At 46.2% G+C, this 24,222-nt stretch overlaps 2 protein-coding genes across 3 annotated transcripts; one reads left to right on the forward strand and one right to left on the reverse strand.

Moving 5' to 3' along the window:
• Positions 1–6,611: 6,611 nt before the first annotated feature.
• On the reverse strand, positions 6,612–9,141 carry LOC147015856 (uncharacterized). The gene is made up of 2 exons (XM_085849128.1): positions 9,026–9,141; positions 6,612–8,719 (listed from the first exon to the last, which is right to left on the reverse strand). The coding sequence occupies exon 2, from the start codon at positions 8,100–8,102 to the stop codon at positions 6,612–6,614; it is 1,491 nt and encodes a 496-aa protein (XP_085705254.1). The 5' UTR covers positions 8,103–8,719; positions 9,026–9,141.
• LOC147015857 (uncharacterized) lies at positions 9,014–17,137 on the forward strand. Of its 2 annotated transcripts, none has more exons than XM_085848438.1 (5): positions 9,014–9,137; positions 11,237–11,397; positions 12,639–15,099; positions 15,790–15,953; positions 16,784–17,135. In XM_085848438.1, the coding sequence occupies exons 1-3, from the start codon at positions 9,039–9,041 to the stop codon at positions 14,764–14,766; spliced, it is 2,388 nt and encodes a 795-aa protein (XP_085704564.1). In that variant the 5' UTR covers positions 9,014–9,038; the 3' UTR covers positions 14,767–15,099; positions 15,790–15,953; positions 16,784–17,135. The 2 variants fall into 2 exon arrangements, with proteins under 2 accessions (XP_085704564.1, XP_085704565.1); XM_085848439.1 differs by lacking the exon at positions 9,014–9,137 and adding an exon at positions 9,702–10,152 and having other exon boundaries at positions 16,784–17,137.
• Positions 17,138–24,222: the final 7,085 nt, after the last annotated feature.

Below are 24,222 nucleotides of genomic sequence, written 5' to 3' on the forward strand. Positions count from 1 at the left end.
CCTCACGTTGCAGTGATAAAGCTTGCCAAGCATTGATCACACTCTGCATATATAGAGGAAGTGGTGACACATCGATCTTCAGGAGGTCGAGCAAAAAAAGCTCACGGCCATATCCTAGCCGGCCCGCTTGCTTTAGCAAACAAAGGGTCAAACTCTCCCAAGGCATGTGGTTATAAAGCAACTTTTTCACAAAAAGAATGCGGAAAGTCATGATCCTGCTGGTGATGTCAACAAGCCCACGACCCCCCTCATTACGAGAAAGGCTGAGCACACCTGGTCGAAGCCAGTGCATATCACCTTCAGAAAAAATCGATAAAGTATTTTTGAATATTTTTAATTAGCCATGCAGGTGGCTGCAAGACAATAAACCTGTGCTACAAGATGGAAGAGACCAAATTGTTAATAACTAAAACTCTTCCATGATATGATAATTTGCACAGAAGGCCCCTCCACCTCTGAAGTCTGGAGTAGACTTTGTCTGTTAGTCCATCCCAGTTTTTCTGAATACTTTGAACATCACCAAGGTGTACACCCAAATGGTAAACACTATTATTCTTCCAAGATAAATTGTCAGGTAGTGTTGGGAAGGAAAAATGCATTGCTAATCCAAAAAGGAGGCATAACTCTTTGTCCAGTTTACTCTGGCTGAGCAAGCAAGGGTAAAATTATTCATAGTTTTAAGTAGTTCAGATACATCTTCTTGACATTGAATTGTAGTGCACCTGGTGTTGGCTCAATGCTTAGGGTGGTTGCTTGGAATCCTCTGATCCTGAGTTCAAACCCCACTCCACTGTTGAATTCATACCAGGTGGGGTTGACTCTGCCTGTCATCCTTCCGAGGTCGGCAAAATGAGTGCCAGCATGCTGGTATCCTGTGTTGGAGTGGCGACCCGTCCAGGATTGTGTCCAATAGCCAAGGAGACTGCTGAGGCAGCACCAACGCTCTGCATGGAGTATGGTCCCGATGGATGGATGTAGTGCAGATATCATCTGCATAAGCAACAACTTTTATAGCAGGTATGTCCGGAACGACAGAGAATCCCACAAGTTTCTCACGAAATTTAACGAAAAGGGGTTCAATGGAAAGAACATAAAGGAGTCCGGATAAGGGACACCCTTGCCTTATTCCTCTGGCAACAGTAAAGGGAGGAATCAACTCATTATTTATTTTGAATAAACTATAAATATTGTGATACAACAACTGAATATATGATACAAAAATACGACCAAAACCAAAACCCTTTAGGATAGCAAATAGATAACTATGATCAATACTATCAAAGGCATGCTCCTGATCAATAAAGAATAAGCCAGCACTTTTATGCAGAAGATCACACACATCAGCAATGTCACGAACAGCGCCAAGATTGTCATGTATTGATCGTCCAGGCACACAACAGGTTTGATCAGGATGCACCAAAGATTGGACTACCAATTTTAAGCGAGAGGCAAGGACCTTTGAAAAAAATCTTGTAGTCGGTGTTCAGTAAGGAGACAGGACGCCAGTTTCTGAGTAACTGGGTGTCTCTCTTCTTTGGTAACAAGGAAACAACGGCTCGCCGGAAACTTAGGGGGAGCTCCCCAACTTGAAAACTTTCCTTGAGTACTTCCAAAAGTTCGGGTCCGATAATGTCCCAAAAGATTTCATCCATCCATCTTCCATCCAGACCAGGAGCTTTCCCGCACGCCATACTGGAAAGAGCAAGACCAACTCCTCCAGCGTGATGGAACTCTCCAAAGAGGCTCGCTGTGACTCAGACAACTTGGGTAAAGGTTCAATAAAGGCTTTTGCAACATTCAAATCAATCTTTTTTGCACAGAATAAAGAAGAAAAATAATCGACTACAATTCTTTTAATCATCTTAGGTTCACTTACTATCTCTCCTTCAGGTGATTGTACAGATAATAGTTGTTGTAGAGCTTTAGTTTTCCTCTCCAAAGAGAAGAAAAACTTTGAGGAAGTGTCAAAAAGACTCAAATTTTTAATCTTGAGCTGCACTAAAGCCCCTTTAGCCCTTTCATTGACAAGACTGTGAAGAAGTTCTTTTTTAGTCATAAATTCTTTACGTAATCCTTGATTTCTGTTCAACTCAAGAGGATTTCTTTGCAATTCTAAAACCTCTTTTTCTAGAATCGTTATCCTTGAAAGACTATCCTGAGAGTGATGAAGTTTATACTGCTGACAAAAGATTTTGATGTGGATTTTTACAATATCCCACCATTGTAGCTTGCTATGAAAAGTATTTTTCCTTCCGTAAAGAGAAGTCCAAAAGATCCTAAAAGCATTGCAAAAAACAATGTCTTCCAAAAGACTAACGTTTAGAGCCCAATAGGCACTCCTACGTTGAAGATAGGGAAAAGTTAATTTTAAAGAAACTAGGTGGTGATCTGAAAAGCCAGAGGGAGAAATTGCCGTAGACAATATAAAGTTCCGAAAATCATTATTAACATAAAATCGATCTTAGCGAGCGAACGATACCCTGTTATTGGAAGCTTGACACCACGAATATTGTTTAACTTTGGGTTGCTGCAATCTCCAACCATCAACCGAATTATACTTTGCTAAAATGGTCGCAAACCCTTTTGCACTCTCAGGGTGAGGTTCTGAGCCATTACGGTCCAGAGCTGGCTCCAAGGTACAATTAATATCACCAACGAGGCACACGAGACCACTAAAATCAATCTGGGATAAACAATCATCAAGAAAGGAAAAATATTCGTTTCTTTTTGCAGGATTACTTGGGACATAAGCATTTAATAGTGTGATTTTATAGCCTCCATAAGAAAAAAACCACAAAAGCCAAATGACCTTGAATGAATTCGTGAAAAACAATTTGGTCCGATGAAAGACTTGATCGAAACCAGAAAGCAACTCCTGCACTGCAGCAATCAAAGGAACTGAAAAACCAAGAACCCCTTATTGTGGTTTGCCACTCTGCAGAACAAGTCGGTCCACAACGCACATCCTGAAGAAGAGCTACATCAATATGCTTTTGATCAAGTAACAGTCGAACATGTGTTTTACGTATAGGGGCGCGGCCCCCATTTATGTTTAAACAAGCAAGAGACAGAACCATTTTAGTATTTTATAGGTGGGTACTGGTTACTGAAGTTCTTTCCTTGCCAGAGTTACATATTTCCTCAATCTGTGTACGTGGGATTCATTGGCGCCATAGGCTGCCGGATTTTTAGTAATAAGGGATGCGGTAAGCATAAATTTATCGAGTTCCGGAAAGAAATCGGTTAGTTTAATTTTTTCCGAAAGGTGTTGTGGAGGAACTTGATCACCTTTCGCAGGAGCAGGGGCATTTGAGCCCTTGTGGTCTTGTGAATCTCCAGCTGCACCATCCAACTCAGAAGAATCTGATATTGAACAAGTATCATCGGAATCACTCGACTCCTGTTAAAATTTAGCATCCTTTTTGTTTACAGATATAGCAGACATTGGAAATGGTTTCACGAAAAAGGAATCCTCAGGAAGCAGATTTCCTTCTAACTTTTCAGGTGTCTGCTTCAAAGTCACTGAGGTAATGGGTGTGGCTGTAGATGTGACAGGCAGTTCTATGGTACTCGGTGCAATTCCAGTTTGGTGAGATTGTTCTGTGGTGTTCGGCACAACTATAGTTTGGACAGATGGCTCTGAGTTATTAGGCTCTATTGTAGTCTGAACTGCTGGTTCTGAGGTATTAGGCACGACTATGGTTTCAACTGTTGGTTCTTGGGTGTTAGACACAATCTCCGCATGAACATCCTGCTTCAGTGTATGACTACCTACTGTATGTCCAGAACAAGTTTCGTCTCCACCTGGGACATCTACTGATGGTTTGTTTTGAAGCTCCATAGTCTCCTCGTCATCACATGTGAGAGGACAAGCATAAACATCTGAAGGATTTTGGTTACTCTCTTTCCGATTGAGTGAAACCCTCTTCACAGCGACCGCTTCCGCGTATGAAGAAGGTTCGACTAAAACTGCACTTTTGGTGCCTTCGTTTTCCTCGTGTCACCCAACCAGACTCATTTTTTCCATTTGTTTGATTTTCAGAGTTTTCTCCTGCCTCAGTAGACACCCCAGTGACCTCAGGTTCATTTACATTTTCAACTTTACTTGATTCTTTTTCAACGACCCTTGGGCATTCATTTTTCATGTGACCACACTGTCCACATTTGTAACACACTAAAGTCTGAGATGTGGCAAAGATGCGGTAAGTAAACTTTTCATGTTCAATTTTTAACATCTCGTCGAGCTCACGAATGTTTGGCTTCGGAGTAATAAATAGTTGACGTCGAAAGGAAAGAATATGTTTTGTACTGTGGTCCTTAAAGCGAACAGGAATGAAAGTTATTTTTGAAACAACAGTGCCATACTGTTCTAAAGCAGGCTTCACCTGCTCGTTTTTTATGAAGGGAGGAATATTTGACAGGAGTACCTTCATCGATGGAACATCGAGGGGTGATATGAAGAGGAATATATCCGGCTCCACAGTCAGTCCTGACTCCACAAGCTGCGCCACCAATTCCTCTTTAGCGACGAAGATAACAACACGCTGATTCATTCTCGATGCAGCTATTACACCATGCATGCCGATCAATTTTCCGACACACAAAACAACTTTTTCAACTGACATTTCGGGTGGTGGCGTACACGAAAACCCATTTTTCCGACTTAAAGACTCTAACAGCTCAACGTTCGCCATGATTTAGGTGCAATAACACTCAATGCCTTGGGGTATTAAAAAAAAAAAAAAAAATCAAAAAAAAAAAAAATAATAATAATAATAATAATAAAAAAATCAATACACAAGCGATGCTGGCGAATGGAGGAAAATAATAATAATACGAATGATAATAATATGGACGCGGTCCAAGAATCGTTCAAAGGAGCCAAAGCAATGGCAAAAACTAACAAAACACTTCTTCTTCTTCTTCCTCTTTCGGCTTGCTCCCGTTAGGGGTCGCCACAGCGGACCAACTGTCTCCATTTCGCTCTATCCTCCACATCTTCCATTGACACTCCAACCACCCGCATGTCCACCCTCACCGCATCCATGAACCTCTTCTTTGGCCTTCCTCTTCTCCTCCTGCCTGGCGGCTCCATCTTCAACATCCTTCTCCCGATATACTCCGTTTCCCTCCTGTGCACATGTCCAAACCATCTCAATCTCGCCTCTCTCACTTTGTTTCCAAACCGTCCTACCTGCGCTGTCCCTCTAATACACTCATTTCTTATCCTATCCATCCTCGTCACTCCCAACGAGAATCGCAGCATCTTTAACTCTGCCACCTCCAGCTCTGCTTCCTGTCTTTTTGTTAGCGCCACCGCCTCCAAACCATACAACACAGCTGGTCTCACTACCGTCTTGTATACTTTCCCCTTCACTCTTGCAGCTACCCTTCTGTCACAAATCACTCCTGCAACTCTTCTCCACCCAATCCATCCTGCCTGCACTCTCTTTTTCACTTCTCTCCCACACTCTTCGTTACTTTGGACAGTTGATCCCAAGTATTTAAACCAATCCACCTTCCCCACCTCAACTCCTTGCAACTGCACCATACCACCACCCTCCCTCTCATTTACGCACATGTACTCCGTCTTACTCCTTCTGACTAACATTCCCCTTCTCTCCAGTGCGTACCTCCACCTCTCAAGGCTCGATTCAGCCTGCTCCCCACTCTCCCTACAGATCATGATGTCATCCGCGAACATCATGGTCCATGGAGACTCCAGTCTGATCTCGTCCGTCAACCTGTCCATCACCATTGCAAACAGGAAAGGGCTCAGAGTCGATCCTTGGTGCAATCCCACTTTAACCTTAAACCGGTCCGTCATTCCTACCGCACACCTCACCGCTGTCACACTGTCCTCATACATATCCTGCACGATCCTCACATACTTCTCCAACACTCCCGACTTCCTCATACAATACCACAACTCCTCTCTTGGCACCCTATCATAAGCTTTCTCTAAATCCACAAACACACAATGTAACTCTTTCTGGCCTTCCCTATACTTCTCCATCAACATTCTCAAAGCAAACATCGCATCAGTGGTGCTCTTTCCTGGCATAAACCCATATTGCTGCTCACAGATAATCACCTCTCCTCTCAACCGAGCTTCCACTACTCTTTCCCACAACTTCATGGTGTGGCTTAACAACTTTATCCCTCTGTAATTTCCACAGCTCTGCACATCACCCTTATTCTTGAAAATCGGAACCAGCACACTTAATCTCCACTCCTCCGGCATCCTCTCACTTTCCAAGACTTTATTAAACAATCTGGTAAACAACCCCACTGCCATCTCTCCTAAGCACTTCCATGCCTCCACTGGTATACCATCTGGGCCAACCGCCTTTCCACTTTTCATCTTCTTCATAGCAGTCCTCACTTCATCCTTACTGATCCACCCCACTTCCAGATTCACTATCTCCACCTCTTCCAACCTTTTTTTTTATTTTTTTTTTTTTTTTTCTATATCTATCTCTATCTCTATCTCTATCTCTATCTCTATCTCTATCTCTATCTCTCTTTCTCTCTCTCTCTTTCTCTCTCTCTCTCTCTCTCTCTCTCTCTCTATCTCTATCTCTATCTCTATCTCTATCTCTATCTCTCTCTCATTTTTTTTCATTCATCAACTCCTCAAAGTACTCCATCCACCTTCTCAACACACTCTCCTCGCTCGTCAGCACATTCCCATTTGCGTCCTTTATCGCCCTAACCTGCAGCACATCCTTCCCAGCTCGGTCCCTCTGTCTTGCCAATCGGTATAAATCCTTTTCCCCTTCTTTTGTATCCAACTTCTCACACAGCTCGTCATATGCCTTTTCCTTGGCCTTCGCCACCTCTCTTTTTGCTTTTCGACGCCACTCCTTGTACTCCTGCCGACTTTCTTCATCTCTCTGACTATCCCACTTCTTTTTCGCCAACCCCTTCTTCCTTATACTTTCCTGTACTTCCTCATTCCACCACCAAGTCTCCTTATCTTCCTTCCTCTGTCCAGATGTCACACCAAGTACCTTCCTAGCTATCTCCCTCACAACTTCTGCTGTCGTTGCCCAATCATCCCACCCATCTTTACCACCATCCAACGCCTGTCTCACCTCCTCCCTAAATTTCACGCAACAGTCTTCCTCCTTCAGCTTCCACCATCTGGTCCTTGGTTCAGCCCTCACTCTCTTCCTCAACCTCACCTCTAAAGTCATCCTACAGACCACCAATCGATGCTGTCGAGCTACACTCTCCCCTGCCACAACCTTACAGTCACTAATCTCTTTCAGGTTGCATCTCCTACTTAAGATGTAATCCACCTGTGTGCACTTTCCTCCACTCTTGTATGTCACCCTGTGTTCCTCCTTCTTCTTGAAATACGTGTTTACCACTGCCATTTCCATTCTTTTTGCAAACTCTACCACCATTTGCCCTTCCACATTTCTCTTGTTGAGACCGTACCTCCCCATCACCTCCTCATCCTCTTTATTCCCTTCCCCAACATGTCCATTGAAATCTGCTCCAATCACCACTCTTTCATCCTTGGATACACTCTCCACCACTTCATCTAACTCACTCCAGAAATCTTCTTTATATTCCATCTCACACCCCATATGTGGGGCATATGCACTGATGACATTCACCATCACCCCTTCAATTTCCAACTTCACACTCATCACTCGGTCAGACACCCTCCTCACCTCCAATACCCTCTTGACATGATCTTCCTTCAGGATTATCCCGACACCATTTCTCCTCCCATCCACACCATGGAAGAACAGTTTGAAACCACCTCCAATGCTCCTCGCCTTACTCCCCATCCACTTGGTCTCTTGGACACACAGTATGTCCACCTTTCTTCTCTCCATCATATCAGCCAACTCTCGCCCTTTGCCAGTCATCGTCCCAACATTCAGAGTTCCAACTCTCACCTCCACACTTCTACCCTTCCCCCTCTCCCACTGCCTCCGGACTCGCCATCCCCGTCTCCTTCTCCTCCTTCGCCCAGCAGTAGCACAATTTCCACTGGTACCCCGCTGACCACCGGTACCGGTGGCGGTCGTTGGTAACCCGGGCCTCGACCGATCCGGTATTGAAATTCGTTTTGTTGTCCGCATAATGATTTGGCATAGGTTTTTACGCCGGATGCCCTTCCTGACGCAACCCTGGTCGCCTCTTACGACACACAGGGATATGGAACACCTATTCTAACCGGGGCATACACCGGGCCCAGTACAACTGGTGCTCATTTCGCCGACCTCGGAAGGATGGCAGGCTGGGTCAACCCCCTGGTGTTTTCGACTTGGTTTATATATATATATATATATATATATATATATATATATATATATATATATATATATATACATATATTAATTCAGTGTCCCAACGGGGCTTGAACTCAGGACCTCTTGGGTCCCAAGCCACTGCCCTTACCACTGCGCCAACACCAGGCTGGCAAAAACTAACAAAACACGTCGGATGGAAACCAGGTCTCAAAACCAGGAGGGGTTCTGAGAAACCCGAACTCCACCGACCGTGCGCGCTCTCTTTCTCTCTCTCTCGCTCAATGGAAAAGAGAAAACAAGGAGAAAGGGGGTCAAGAGAAAACGAAAACTAAAACATTTAGACGATGAGAAGAGGGAAAGGAGAATGCAACACAGGCTCCGCGCGTACCGCCAGGAACTGAGCAACAGGTCTTCGCGATTCCACGCACGTGCCAAGTGAGCAACAGCTGTGGAGAGAAAGAGGGAGAGGGAGAGGGAGAGGGAGAGGGAGAGGGAGAGGGAGAGGGAGAGGGACAGAGGGACAGAGAGACAGAGAGACAGAGAGACAGAGAGACAGAGAGACAGAGAGACAGAGAGACAGAGAGACAGAGAGACAGAGAGAGAGGCCTCTGGTTTGAAATCGGCTTTCATTTGCTTGATTGAAGCCATCTCCACAAACACAAACAAAAAGGTTAATCAACAATCGACTACAGCCAAGTATAATAATAATTAACCAGCAAACACACAGAGCGAGGTTCACTCTCAACTCTCACCCTTTAAGCCTCAATGGACGACAACGCCGGTCAACGACAAGAACCGAGGGACCGTCCTTTCATCAGAGCAGTTTGTCAGCGATTGCTCCACAAGCAAGTCACACGTCACGTGGTGCGGTTTTGTCTTCTTCTTCTTTAATTCCACCACAGTTTATAAACTTAATTTTGAACATTCAAATGTTGAAATCACAGTGAATCATAATTATCAGGGAATGTTATCTCCACTCGATGAGAGAACCCTCCATCACAAGGCCCTGTTGTACTGGTCCCGCTCTCGATCTTTCTGATCATCTTTGAAGGAAACATTTAGTTTTTTGTTTGTTTTTTAACCGCCAATGAGAATCTGACTACCAGTGACGTCACCCTCTGGTGAAGACCCACCCCGCCAGACTCCGCCCACATGGCACGTCACATCCTGTGACGTGTCTCCATGGATTGCAGATCATTACAGTACCTTGTATATTAACATTACAACAGCCATAACAACCGAAAACAGAACAGGAAGTGAATCGATGACGTTCACCATGCCACATTATTTATTAAAATATCCAGTTTTGTGTAAAATCGCTGGTTTGACATGAACTCATCCTGGGAGTTGATTCTTCATTGTGAGATTCAGTGAGTGTGACGTGTGAGTGTTATTTTTAGTTTTGGTTACCATGGTAACATGTGTGTATTTCATTTACCACTCATTTTGGGACTCAAATGGTGTCATGTCAAAAGGTGTGGGACGGTTAACCTGTCGATGACGTCACAGTGGACATTTTACACGATCCGGTTTCTCAACGTCACGTGACATTACTGGACATAGTCCGTCCATATAACTTTTTGGGATATCGTGCCAGATATCGTTTTGACCCCATCTCTGAATGGTGAAGAATGAGTTAAAAATTAAAATAAATTCTCCATTTCTGTATCCCGATCCGATCAATTCGTTCTCTTCAAACACCAGGAACACTGACGTCACTGAGGTTGTTTGACGTCACAATGACAATTCCAACAATACATAAGGTAGAGACGTATTGTTGAAACGTCAGTTGGAGGATCGACGGACGGCAGAGATGTTGCTTCTTATCGCGCTCTTCGTGCTGGTCGTCGTCGGTGGGACATCGCGACCTCCGCAGCAGGTAAGTGGGGATTGTAAGAGATGACGGACTCGGGAAGGAACTCAACACGAAAGTGGGGATTTGTAAGATACCCTCGGGGAAAGGAACACACAAACTGTCACACGTTGGTACTTTTTCAAGTTGGTAAACCGGATACATTTGTGATTTTACAGGGAACCTGTTTGGGACATTTTCTTTTGTCTTATCCGAGTTTAATTCCATTGTAATCGGATCCATTTATAAAAGCTGTCATCCTTGTGCACCAGATCCAGAATATCCCGTCACAATTAGGACAGCCGACTTAACGTTCTTTCCCTTCAGAGACCAAATTAAGATGGCTGTCTTGTCCAATGGCAATCTTTGGGAGAAGTCAAAGATTCCTGGAGTAGCGTTGAAAAAGGAGTAGGCCAGTGTGTGTTGGTGCACAGTTTAAATGCCATATTTAATCTTCCTTGTCTGTCCTTTCAATGGTTGCGATCTCTCATTGCCATGAGGATGTGATGAGGAATACAAAAGAGAGTTTATCTTTAGTTAGAAACTGCAGGTTTTGGGTTAACTTTACTCACCAAGCAAAGTTGGAATTTTCCCTTCAAGAAGGTCCTTCATGGTCTAGTCGATGGAGGAATCTTCAGGGGACACTTTACTCATTGGTGGACGTTAAAGATCCCACGGTGTTTCTCACAAAGAGTAGGCGAGTTATCACCAGCATTCTGAACAAATCACAAATTCCTTTCAAACCCTTTTACAAAACTGTTCTTGTCAAACATGGTCACAAAACGAATGTACCCAGTGTGAGTAAAATGACACCTTCATGCTGGAGAGGATTGAAAACGGGATGATGATGATGATGATGATGATGATGAGGATGATGATGATGATGAAATGTACCTTGAAAAGTTGTGTCTAACCCCTTGTCTTTAACAAATGATAAATTCTCATACATTCCATGACCCGTTGTGTTTGTACTCGAAAAAAAAATTTCACCAACATCTTGTTCTTTGTCACGAAGTTTTGGATTCTGTTAAATAATTGTAAATATATTGTTTAGTTTAATTTGAAATGTAATAAACTTTTCTCCTGTCCCTGCCCTTTTCCATGTCCATAGATTTACCAGAATGAGGCTGCGGAGGAACCACCGATCTCCACATTTTGTGATGTGGTCTTCGTCTCCATTGCCATCTTCTTATTTGTGGTGGTGATATCGTTTCGACCATCGTCGTGCTTCAATATTAAGAAGAGGCACAATAAAAAGCCCCACGTTCACTGGCAAGGAACACAAGTGACATTTTCATCAATATTATAATTCCTTCATCCAAGGGGACAAGATCGCTCAGGAATTTTAAACGAATTTACATTTAATTTTCACAAATAACGAGCAGAGTACCCTCCCTCTGGGTGGGTCGAGTTTGAACATTACTTGCTGAAAAAGTGAAGTCTGTGTTTTCAAGAAGACTGTTGATGTTTGTGTGGTGTGTGTTTAAAAGGTTCTCGATGGTTTTCAGGTCTAAAGGGTATGTTCCAATTGAAGTTAGGGTCGAAGGGGTTGAAAGGGTCCAGTTTCTCTGGCTTGTAAAAATGTTCTAACAAGGTTAACTGGTCTAAAGCTCGAAGTTGTCAATTGTGAAATCTGTATGAAAGGTGTAAAGGGTCCAAATTGTGTGAAGGTCCAAGGGGTCCAAAGGGACTTCAGGGAAGTAAAGGTTTATAATTTTCTGTGGGGTGAAATGGTTTATGGGTTCCAAAAGGTGAAGGGGTCTAAAGGGTCTTCAAGGATCATGGGGGTCTTTACGGTTTTGGTGCACTGAGCGATCTTGATGTTCTTTGGGATTTTATCATTATTTGGGGGTGTGAAAGGTCATGGGGGTCTTCAGGATCTTAAGAATTTTAGGAAAGGTTCCTGTTATTAACAATGCTGACATTTGGTTTGTTCAACATTTTGATAATCCTCATACTCACCTGGAGCATCGGTGTCACTGCCTAAGCAGGATCCTGAGCAAGGGTTACACGAGATGTTTTGCCATTGCCTTCCCAGCAGTAGTTTTGGCAGGAATTTGTAAATTGGCCATACTGCCACCAATAGCGTGCCCACACTTCATTCTCAAACATCACCGTGGGGATCTTTCACGTCCATCAACTGATGGCAGACGGGACACCCAGTTTAACGTACATCGGAGGAACGGCACACACATTGATTATTCACCCAGTCGGTGAAACACTCAGGATGCTAACCCAGGCTAGTGAGACAGCTTCGAGTCAAGTGTGCGTTCCTGGAGGCCATCCTTTCAGCCCAGGTCATATCTTCATGCATTTCTTCCGGTTAAACGTTAAACTTTGCCTGCATGTGGAGCTTTTGAAACGCAGTGTGTGAGAAGGGACCGCTAGAAACGGGAGACAGCCGAACGTGCGACCTTACAAACATATGGACAGACACCACACTTCACATTATATAATAGTTACTGTACTTCATTTTAGCTCAAACTGATAAGTATTGTGTCTGTTTCTTGCAGTTTTGGATGTGGCCGCAAACATTTAAAGAACAAAATTGGAACGAAAGAGCAGCCGTTGCTCGAGGAGGTTCCAAAAACAGAAACAGTGGAGCTGCAGGATGTAAAGGAACAGGATCAGAGGATGATGTTGTGGCAGAGAGAGAATGAAAAACTACAGGAGATGGGGGAAAAGTTGCACCAAAAAGAGGAAGAACTGAAAGAAAGAGAACTGTTAGTTCAGCTTGGAGAGCAAACACTTCAGGAAAAAGTTGTGCAACAAAAATATGAGGAAGAGGAATGGACGAAAGAGAAAGAAAAGCAGAACGAAATCGAAAAAGAACAGCAGAGGAAAAGCAAGGAAGAGGAAATGAGAAAAAAAGATGAAGAGGAGAAGATAAAAAAGCATAATGAAGAGCTAAAGAAAAGAAAGACGGCAGAGTGGAGGCAAATAGAGGAGGAAGATCGGAGAGAATTCCAAAAATTTGTGCAATGGAGGGAATCAGTGTATCAGGAGCATACACGTGCATGGCTTGAGATCGAACGAAAAGAGAAAGAGGTTCTCAAGAGTGAGTACATGGTGGAGAAATTACAGAAAGGGATTTCTGAACTCGAGGGAATGGAGCAGGAAAAACGGGTTCAATTCGAAAAAAGGAAGATGTTAAAAGAAGGGGAAATAAAACATAGAGAGATTGAGACATGCCGGCAAGAGGAAGAGATTAGAGAACGAGAAAAGGATGTTGAGAAAATGGAGAGAATGTTGAACCAACGAGAAGAGGAGGAGCGTGGTCGGCAAGAGCGATTTTTAGAGACCAAAAAAAGAAAAGAGGAAGAGTTGTTCCGGAGAGAGAAAGAGGTACATCAGCTGGAGCAGGAGATTTATAAGAGGGAAAAAGATGTGCACTCTCGGGAACAAGAGGTTTGGCGAAGTGAGGGGAAGGAGGAAAAACGACGAGAGGAGGAAGAACAGAGACGAGTGGAACAGGAAAACCGGAGACAACGAGAAGAGGAAAACCGGAGATTAAGAGAGGAAGAACAGAGACGAGTAGAACAGGAAAAGCAGAGACGACGAGAACAGGAAGAACAGGAACAACGAGAACAGGAAAAGCAGAAACCACCAGGACAGGAAGAACAGAAACGACTTGAACAGGAACAACTGAGATTAAGTGCAGAAGAAGAAAGACGACTCAAACAGGAAGAACAGAAACGACTGCAACAGGAAGAACAGAGACAAATAGAACAGGAAGAACAGAGAGGACGAGGACAGGAAGAACAGAGACGAGTGGAACAGAAAAAAGAGACAGTAACTGATCAAGAACTCAAAAAACCTTGTCAAAAATCTGACGAGACCAACGAGGAGGCAGAAGCAAATGTTGATGCAGAGGAGGCAGAACATGTGCAAAAGATTGCTGACTGGAAACTGCATCGACAGCAAAAACGGAATGAGAATGTCATTGAGTGGTCTCAAAATTGGAATGAGAAACAACGGGTGAAGCAGCAAGAGAAACAGCTGCTCAAAGAAAAGGAAAAAAAATTCAACAAACAAATGAAGAAGCAAAGACGGGCAGAAAAGAAAAGTACAGAAATTGAACTGAAACCCCATGGTGTTGGTGTGATACAGCAACAACAGAAGCCTCGCCATGATAGCGAGCCACAACAACAGAAGCCTCGTCATGATAACGAACCACAACAACAGAAGCCTCGCCATGATAGCGAGCCACAACAACAGAAGCCTCGCCATGATAGTGAGCCACAACAACAGAAGCCTCGCCATGATAGTGAGCCACAACAGAAGCCTCGCCATGATAGTGAGCCACAACAACAGAAGCCTCGCCCTGATAGCGAGCCACAACAACAGAAGCCTCGCCATGATAGTGAGCCACAACAACAGAAGCCTTGCCATGATCGCAAGCCACAACAACAGAAGCCTCGCCATGATAGCAAGCCACAACAACAGAAGCCTCGCCATGATAGCAAGCCACAACAGCAGCAACAGCAAACACAAGATGTTGTTCAAGGGTTCCAGCAGGAACAGAAGCCTCATTCTCATCAAGTGCTGCAACAGCAGCAGAAGCAGCATGGTGTTGAGGGGCCCGGCCATATTCAGGACCTTCAACAGGTAAGCATTCTTACAGGTAAACACTTGATTTGACGAAGAATAATATCCTCAATTGTAGAGATAATTGTGATTATAATTTTGGTGGGAAAGGTAACTTATTGGCACGGTCATCTCCACGCAGGATAAATCACAAGTATTTTAACTCCCCTTGATTGGATTAGATCAACGAATTCACCTTTTCACTGATTACCTGTTTTATCAGTGATTTTCATTCTGTGCCACATCCTGAACAAGTTATCAAACTGATGAACATATCAATGTATTTAATCTTTCTTATTTTTATTGTTTTTCCAAAGACCCCTCAGAAGAGACGCCCGTTCCCTCCTCCGCCACCATCATACGTCAAACCATCCTACCGGATGGAACGTAAGTTACCAAGCATCTTACCTTACAATACACGTTATCCGAAACTTTGTCTAAATTAGATGTTCCTCACCTCCATCATGCCCCATTTCGTCTGTGCTTCAGAAGTGTTGAAAACAAATCAATATTTTGCTTCACTTGAAGCCAGACAAGCACCAAACAAATATTACAATTGGTGGAAGTCTGGGATGAGTGTCAGTGATTCCACACAGTAGTCATTGTGAACACCTGGATGTTCATTAAAATTAATTGTTTGAAAAATCGAAATTTTTATTAAAACCCACTTTCATTCAGTGATGAAAGACTTGAGCTCTCTTCCATGAAGCACTCCATCATGGTTCACTTCTACGTCATCAGATGAGGTTTCGTTATTTTAATTCGGACAGTAAGTGGGGATTTGTGGGCTCTGTATGAAGCACAGGAATGATGGAACAAATTGCAGAAATTCCCTTGTAAGTGAAATAAAACATGAACTGAAATGTAGAAAATGAGGGAAAGGGAGAAACACAGAAATGGAGAGAGAGAGAGAGAGAGAGAGAGAGAGAGAGAGAGAGAGAGAGAGAGAGAGAGAGAGAGAGAGAGAGAGAGAGAGATATTCATTCCAGGGTTGTGATGGAAGGCAGGACAATGATGGAGATGATGATGACAATGCTGTTGAGTGGTTTTGACTTCCTTTTGTTGATGTGTGTGCAGAGGAAGAAGTCATATTTATGGCCGCTGGAGAGGAAGATGCCATGTTTGGCTGTGATTCCCTCATCACTCCTTCATGCAAGCTCTCCAGGAATGCAAAGCGATTCACCAGGCTCATGCAGATGGCTGATTCAAGCTTTTTCAAATGAACAATCTCCAGAACTAAGGTACGGTAAACACTCGATGGACTGATTTCATCACCTGGATCCTTTTTGTGTCCATGTTTGTCAATCTGTCACTTCCTTGTTCAAAATATCATGATGAGAACTAAATAATTCCAAGTGTAGAGAATTTAATAAGTTGAGTGAATCCATCAAGCAGGTGGAGTCTCTCCCTGGTTTATACAATCAATGCCAATCATGAAGGGAACTGCAGATATTAACCCTTGGTGTTCGCTGCTTGACTTCATCACTGTACATCATGTGTGACTTCATCACTGAATATCATGCATGACTTAATTACTGAATATCATGCGTGACGTCATTTCTTTTCATCACGTGTGACGTCATCACTGAATATCATGCACGACTTCATCACTGAACATCATGCGTGACGTCATTTCTGTACATCATGTGTGACTTCATTACTGGACGTCATGTGTGACTTCATCACTGTACATCATGGATGACTTCATTACTGCACATCATGTGTGACTTCATCACTGTACATCATGGATGACTTCATTACTGCACATCATGTGTGACTTCATCACTGTACCTCATGTGTGACGTCTTTTCTGTACATCGTGTGTGACTTCATTAATATACATCGTGTGTGATTTCATAACTGTACATCATGTGTGACTTCATCACTGTACATCATGTGTGACTTCATCACTGTACATCATGTGTGACTTCATTACTGGACGTCATGCGTGACTTCATCACTGTACATCATTGATGACTTCATTACTGTACATCGTGTGTGACTTCATTACTGTAATAACAAACACATTTAAACTCGAACGTTGTATTTACATTTCTTCCCCTCCATTTAGCTGCTGCCATCATCTGGATTGACTTCAAATATTCTGCTGAATCATCTCCAGTCTGAACTGTGACCATGGTCTCCTCCACCTCATCGACTCAAGGACTTGGTCAATCAGAAATCCGATTTGTTTTTTTCCCAACATCCTTCACCCCAACCAGATTACCAAACCCACCTGCAGATTCCATGTAAACAACTTCAATCAAGATCTCATTCAAATCAGGTCAGGTCAGGTATGGGAGCATGTGCCAGAACAGCGCGTCGCTGCGTCCACTTTCCGCCGGTACTCCAGGGGCCTCCGTCTGGCCATCCCCCAGGCAGATGCCAGGCCCATCCCCATCTCCTTGAGATGATGGTCAACCTGCTGCAACCATGAGGCACGTGGTCAGCCCACTGGCCTCCTCCACTCATGAGACTCCCTCGCTGAGAGAATCTGGTGAGCAGGATCAGCGTCAGGAAAACGAGCCACATGTCCATACAGCCGCAGCTGACGCTCACAGACTATGCAGGTAACAAATCTCATCCGAGTCTCTCTCAGCAACCGCTCGTTGGACACAAAATCCGACCAGCGATAACCAAGGATTCTCCGAAGAGACCTGGTACCAAAGGAATTAAGTCTCCGTCTCAGATCCTTGGTCAAAGTCCAAGTCTCGCACCCATAGTTCTCGCACCCATTCAAATCCTGTCCTGAAAACATTCATTGTGTAATTATTGAAAAATTCTCTTCTCATAACTTTTCCTGAATAAAGGTTCCTTTCCATGAGCATCTTTCCATGTTTCTCTAACCTTGGTTTCTCATTTCACTCTCACATCCAAACCTCCACCCTTCAGTTATTCCAGTTCAACGACGGGTGTTCACTTTCTTGTTTGACCAAAAAAAACATTATTTATTTTCAACATTGTCTCCCTTGAGATAATTGCAGTTCGTCCATCTCTGTTGCATCTTGATCAAGGAGATTAGTAAACAGCCTTGTGGTGGAGTCTGCGGGCCTACGGGGAAGGGCATGGTGATGATGCGTGATGGGCGTGATGATGGGAGGAGTGGTCGTGGTGGTCAGTGTATCGGCAAGGGATATGAGGTGTGCGCGCCGCCTGAGGCGTCGTAGTAATGCTGGAGTCGCCCGGCTCGGGAGTGTGCCGAATACGGAATAAAGGGGAGCCGCGGGCACAGTACGCCCGCGCTCGCACTTGTGCAACACAGCCCGGCTCGACTGTTTGACTCGACTCGACTCGACTCCACATCGTGTCTGCCTGCTAAGCATCTTCCATTTCAGTACATTACAGTTGGCGAACGAGGATCTTCGGATCGGCGTGTGCAGGGCAGCAAATGACCCATGCGGTTCCAAGCTACGGAGCCAAAGGTCTCGCCAGCACAAGCATGGCAATGGCAGAGGGTCGGTGCACGGCAAACGTACGCGTGCCCGCCTTCGTCGGAATCGACTTCGGCCACGTCGAGTGGGCAACGGCCGCGCTCACTGTTCGTTTTGTCGAGGACACGCGTTTCGGCTCGAACGCGGCGTGGGACGTCGCGCAAGCTCTGGAGAATGTCCGAGGTCTCGATGGTCGGGGCACAGCAGATGGTCTGGGGGTCATCGCGATGGGCCAGGCACGCACGGCCACGCGCACGGTCTGCGGCGCGGGTCGTGGGTGAGCGTTGCAATGCAATCACTCGGACGGCGGTCTGAGCACTCGAGGTCGTCTACGGTGTGTGGGCCGAGGGTCAACGCCCATTGTTACGGTCATAGATGGCGGTGCGCGAAGCGATCCTTCCGTCCCGGGTCGAAACCTGCTTCCAATTGATCCGGAGATGACAAGATCAGTGGCAGGGGAGGTTGAAGTGATCGAGGCACGGATCGGGTGTCGAATTGAGTCCACTCGTGCTGCCCGCGCATCGCATTCGGCTGTGCCGTGCAAATTCACGACAGAGGAGCGTCCGGCACGGCTCAGAGATCGTTTTATTTCTGGTCTGCGAGACGCAAAGATGGTAGCAGCCACCCTGCGGTTGACCGACATCACATTCGACTCGGCGGTCGCGACTGCTTCATCTGTCGAGCAGACACTCACGGATGTCTGCGCCATTGCTGGCCAGGACGTAATGAGTAGCTCCAGCTGGGGCATGGCGGCTAATCCCGAGGTCCACGCGGTGACCGCACAAGTGCCGCGGGTCGCGCAGCCCGGAGTCCGAGCGATGGCTCAAGTGCCGCAGGTCGCACGCGCGCCTGGCGGTGGGGGACGAGGGGCACCGCAGCACGGTCGCACCGGGAGCGAAGGGGCACCGCAGCACGGTCGCACCGGGAGCGAAGGGGCACCGCAGCACGATCGCACCGGGAGCGAAGGGGCACCGCAGCAGGACCCCAGTGACCTGGAGATCCGCCTGCAACCGGGGCCTGACGATGCCGGCGAGCCGGAGCGGGAGATGCAACCACGGTTGAGTCTGTTTTCCGTTGGTTCGGAGATGACGACGCCTTTCACGGTTGAGGTCGAAGTGAATGGCCAACCGACTGTGTTTTGTGTGGATACCGGGGCGGCAGTGTCCGTCATGGATGAGCGGGCGGCTCGTGGTCTTCGCGGTATTCGCCTGGTCAAGACGGCCTTGTCGTTATACACGTACACCGGTGAGGCGATTGCACCGCTTGCGAGGGCCGACGTCTCAGTGCGCTACCGAGATCGACGCGCCCGGCTCTCGGTGTTCGTTGTACGAGGGGAGGGGCCCCCCCTTTTGGGTCGGGACTGGCTGGCGCACCTCGGACTGGATCTCCGGTTCGTACCTCCAGATGTGCCAGTGCTCTCTTCGAGGCCTTCGTCGAGTACCGAGGGCGAGGCTCTGGCGGCGGAGGCCGGGTCGATGCAGCGGGAGCGACCGTTCGTTGTTGCCGGCGGCAGTGATGTGCGGATCGGGAGCGGCGAGAGCCATATCAGCTCTCGCGATGAGTTCCCGCGCTTCGCTCGCGATGAGTTCCCGCGCTTCGACAGGGTTCGTGAGGCAATGCGCGTCGGTGTTGTGCAGGCAGCTTCAACAGGTGGCGGTGAGCCCGTGGCGTTAAAGGGAGTCGCGAGTCACAACATCGAGTCGGCAACCAAGAAGCGGACTCGTGATGTGGGTTGTGGGTTGTTGTTCATGGCATATGTGTTTTTCCTTGCTCTAGTGATGCAGTTTAACGTTGTTGAAATAAATGCCAGCAGTTCTCGTGTGAAAGTGGATTTGGCGGAGATCAGTCAATGGGAGTTGTATTATGATCAATGTGATGTGGGGGCTTTCAGGAGCGGTGGTGGCGAATAAAAAGGTTGGGTTGGCCTTCCATTGTCCCGGGCCGCAGGTAGTTGCTTTGTCATGTGCTGGGATTTTATCAGAAAAGCGTGCTGTACGGAAAAATGAGTTTGCAATGCTTCGAATAATGTTCGTAGTGATTTATAACGAGCCTATGATTGCAGTGTGGTTTAAATGGAGTTGCTCCCGTCTAGCTGCCGTGTGGGTCTCGGAGGTCGACTCGGAACCAAGACTGGTGGCCTGGTCGGCGTTACCCCCACCTCTGGTTGCGAGCGCAGCTCTCTGTGTTCGCTCAAGGCCGTTTGGACGGGCGTTGCCCTCTCAACTGATTGTGGTGCGTGAGTTGTTTTGGAGCATTGAATGCGTGCAGCCAGCGGCGCTGTTCAGTGCCCCCGGCCAAGGTCGATCAAGGCTGGCGCCACGGCTTCCACATAGCGGGCTTCCGGCCTCGGAATGTTTATCTACGTCGGGTCTGCCTGGGGGGAGTGGGCCGGAGGCGTTTGATGGTGCCGGGGGAGGTTGGCTCGAAAGGGCGTCACGACCTCGGCGAGGGCCATGTCAGCATGGGCCGCCTGGGGGCGTTTTTGCTGCGCAGTGCTGCTGTGCTTCTCATTTGCTGCTTCATATCAGTAACGCGGTCAGAGTGTGGTGGGTGCTTTGTGCACCTCCGTCTTTGGAACCTGGCCTTTACTGCTCCACTCGCTCGCATCGACACATTATATGATGTGGTGTGCTGTTATACTTCGCTATTTTCATTTTATTTTCATGATTATTATACGGAGTTCTTCGTGTTCTGTATGCTTCTTATAATGGTAATCATTTAATAATCATAGTTTTAGGGGGGAGGAGTGTGGTGGAGTCTGCGGGCCTACGGGGAAGGGCATGGTGATGATGCGTGATGGGCGTGATGATGGGAGGAGTGGTCGTGGTGGTCAGTGTATCGGCAAGGGATATGAGGTGTGCGCGCCGCCTGAGGCGTCGTAGTAATGCTGGAGTCGCCCGGCTCGGGAGTGTGCCGAATACGGAATAAAGGGGAGCCGCGGGCACAGTACGCCCGCGCTCGCACTTGTGCAACACAGCCCGGCTCGACTGTTCCTCCGCATCGTGTCTGCCTGCTAAGCATCTCCCATTTCAGTACATTACAAGCCTGACCTTGCTTTTTCAGAATGTTCTCAACCTCTGAAATTATTTCCTCATTATTTGTACCATCTTACAACTGTGGCAGTTCATCAGCACAGGAACCCTCAATATAATGTCTCTCACCTGATGAAATGGAGAGTCATGAGAGCCTTGACGCTGCAATCCCACAAAAAGTAGCCACAACCTTTCCAGATGACACTTCAATGTTGTTGTGCTTCCAGGGAGGGAAGACGAGCAACAAGGGTTCATCGCACAATCGGGGCCGGATTCAGTAACATGCCAGACAGGCCATGGCCTCGGGCACCATCTGAAGGGCCCCACACCGAGGGCTTTTGGATGAAGCCTTCACCAATCTCTACAAAACTGAATGTGATAGACAAATAGGGCATTGGATATGGCCTTCAACATTTAAAATGGCCGAGGGCCCCACAACGTCTTAATCCGGCCGTAGGCACAATGTGTGCTTACACGGCATGCTCTGCTATTTGGTCTCAAGATCAAAGCAGTGAACCCATAACTCTTCCTGAATCACAATCGTGTTCATGACGCCCTCGACGTTTGTTTTAAACTGTTTAAAATTTTCCCTGGAGGTCAAATCACTCTCTCTTCAAATCAGCAGTCAATATCCTGGGAACCCATCTCACTGAGAACTTTCACATGATGGATAAAATTCTAGTATCCAGATCTGATTCTCGGTGAGGATGGACTGCCCTGACCCAGTGATTGGACTCGGTCTCACCAACGTTCCTGTTCATCTTGCGTTGTTGGTCAAAAGCTGTGGAATGTATCAACTTCTTCGAGTGTGGTTGCCTCTTTGGGACATCATTATCTTGGCTCAGACTCAGTGCTGTTTCTTTCTCAAAGAAATTTAGTTGCCCAGTTGTTATTTTTCAGTGGCGCATGAAGGGACATCATCTCCCAGTGTGAACGCCACGTCCTCATGAATTCCCTTTGGACCTTTCTTCTAGAGTTATTTGACTTATTGCTCTGATTTCAGTCCTTTCATTTGACCAACTCATTGTTAGACTTCTGTTCAGAGGTCTTGCGAAAATAAACAAAAGGTTGTTTATAAATCAATAAAAACAAGAGTGCATCGATCGACGATCGATATTTATTGGGTCTGAACAAATCATAAAATGAGTCAAGCTGGAGACTTTCTGAATGGCCGTCAACATGCTTCTCATTGGCTCCCTCTATCATTTCATTTTCATTGTTCCTTCCACAACCTCTCTTTCGTAATCCTTCCTATCTCATCATATGTCCAGTCCATGCTCGGTGTTATCTTTATGGCCTTCAACAGTGTTATCTTCATCCAACACCTCCATCTTTTCATCTCCAACTCCCTTTCATGATATCAACCATCCTTCATAACCTTTCTCCCAAAATGTTCAGCAAATCTTTATGAATATTTTATTATGATTGAATTGAATAAATGTTCTATTTCTGTTTATACAAATTAATCAATAAAAACCATCTGTGGTAAAAATCTCCTTGTGAAGAAAATGAAATCTCATCAAATGGACACAACACAAAATGTACTGGGGGAATCGTCCACTCGTTCAGTCCTTCTTCATTCATATGCAGCACAAAGTTGTGGGGTAGCATCATTGGCTGACGGCATAACTATGTCAGTGATGCAATGCCCTATGCTGGTTCGGGCAGGATTTGGAATTTGTTCATGGTGCTGATGATGGCTCACCTCGTCTTCACAAAGGACACTTTGGGATCTTCAACGTCCACCAACTAATGCTGGCAGGTGGGATGCTCAGCTTAATGTCCAACCAAGGGTGGGTACACACATTGATGAATCACTGTGCCTGTCAAACACCGGGATGACAGTTTATATCTTGGTCAGGGTTCGAACCCAGGCGAGGCAGCTGAGAGAGCATGTGTGTCTCTCGAACCAATCCTGTCTGTGTGTGTGTGGAGTGTGCGTAGGCGGCTGTGTGAGTGGTGTTGGGAGGCGGCCATAGCATGTGGAGGCGGCCATAACATGTGGAGGCGGCCATAGCATGTGGAGGCGGCCATAACATCTCTCCAATGTGAAAGTTTCACACTATTTACAATATTTACTCACCAAAACCATGCTCCGCACAAAGTTTCTTTAGTGAGGGATCTTTGGGACGTCAATATATCCAGTGTTCACAATGTGATTTATAGAATTTCTTGATATACAATGTTTCTTCTTCCATTTTTTGTGTCAAATGCACCTTGAGGTCGTCAGCATATACAGAAGAGGGTTTTACATTGCAGACGCTGTTTTCTAGGAGTGGCATTCCGCCTCTCAGAGGTGACGTAATGTCGACGACAGACGTAATGACGTCAACGAATGACCGATGATGTCATGACGTCATTACGCCTCTCAGTGGTGTCATCACACGTCGCCAAGCAAACAAATGTGAACATGAGAAAATCGCCAAAATTCCCAGACCTGTCCATCTGGCGCGATCTCACATCACCTATGCTGCACATTAGACCACAGAGCACTCGCATGCCGAAAGTGGCAACAATCCGTCCGGCAGTTTCGGAGGAGATACGTCCACAAAATATGGCTTGGCGTATTAATATAATAACTAGCCGAAACCCCGTCACAGACGGATTCCGTTCATTCAACCACCCTCACCAGCTCACCCATACTCGAGGGACATTGACTGGACAGGGCGTGCTTGCACCCGCCGACTCATCCCCCGCCCCTGCCCCATCCCCCCCGCCTTCAATTTGCTTACCCCCGCCCAAAAATTTAATTACCCAGGCCCCGCCTCCGCCTCTTCACTCCCCGCACACACACACACTGGTCTCTTGATTCCCCGCCCCACTTGCCCCCGGGACCCCGCCCCCTTGTCCACCCCCTCACATTCAACCCTGCTTAATTCACCCCAGCCCCCGCCCACTCATCCCCGCCCATTTCCCGCTTTAAATTTGCTTACCCCCGCCCAAAAATTTGCTTACCTTGCCCCCCCGCCTCTTCACTCCTCGCCCCCGTCTCAACGAAAAGTGTTTATTCCTCTTCAGAGTTAAAAGTTGACTTTTGCCACGATGTG

Source organism: Eptatretus burgeri, chromosome 12 (genome assembly GCF_056783735.1).
Source record: "Eptatretus burgeri isolate ZD-2024b chromosome 12, Ebu_testis_v1, whole genome shotgun sequence".
NCBI classification, from domain to species: Eukaryota; Metazoa; Chordata; class Myxini; order Myxiniformes; family Myxinidae; genus Eptatretus; species Eptatretus burgeri.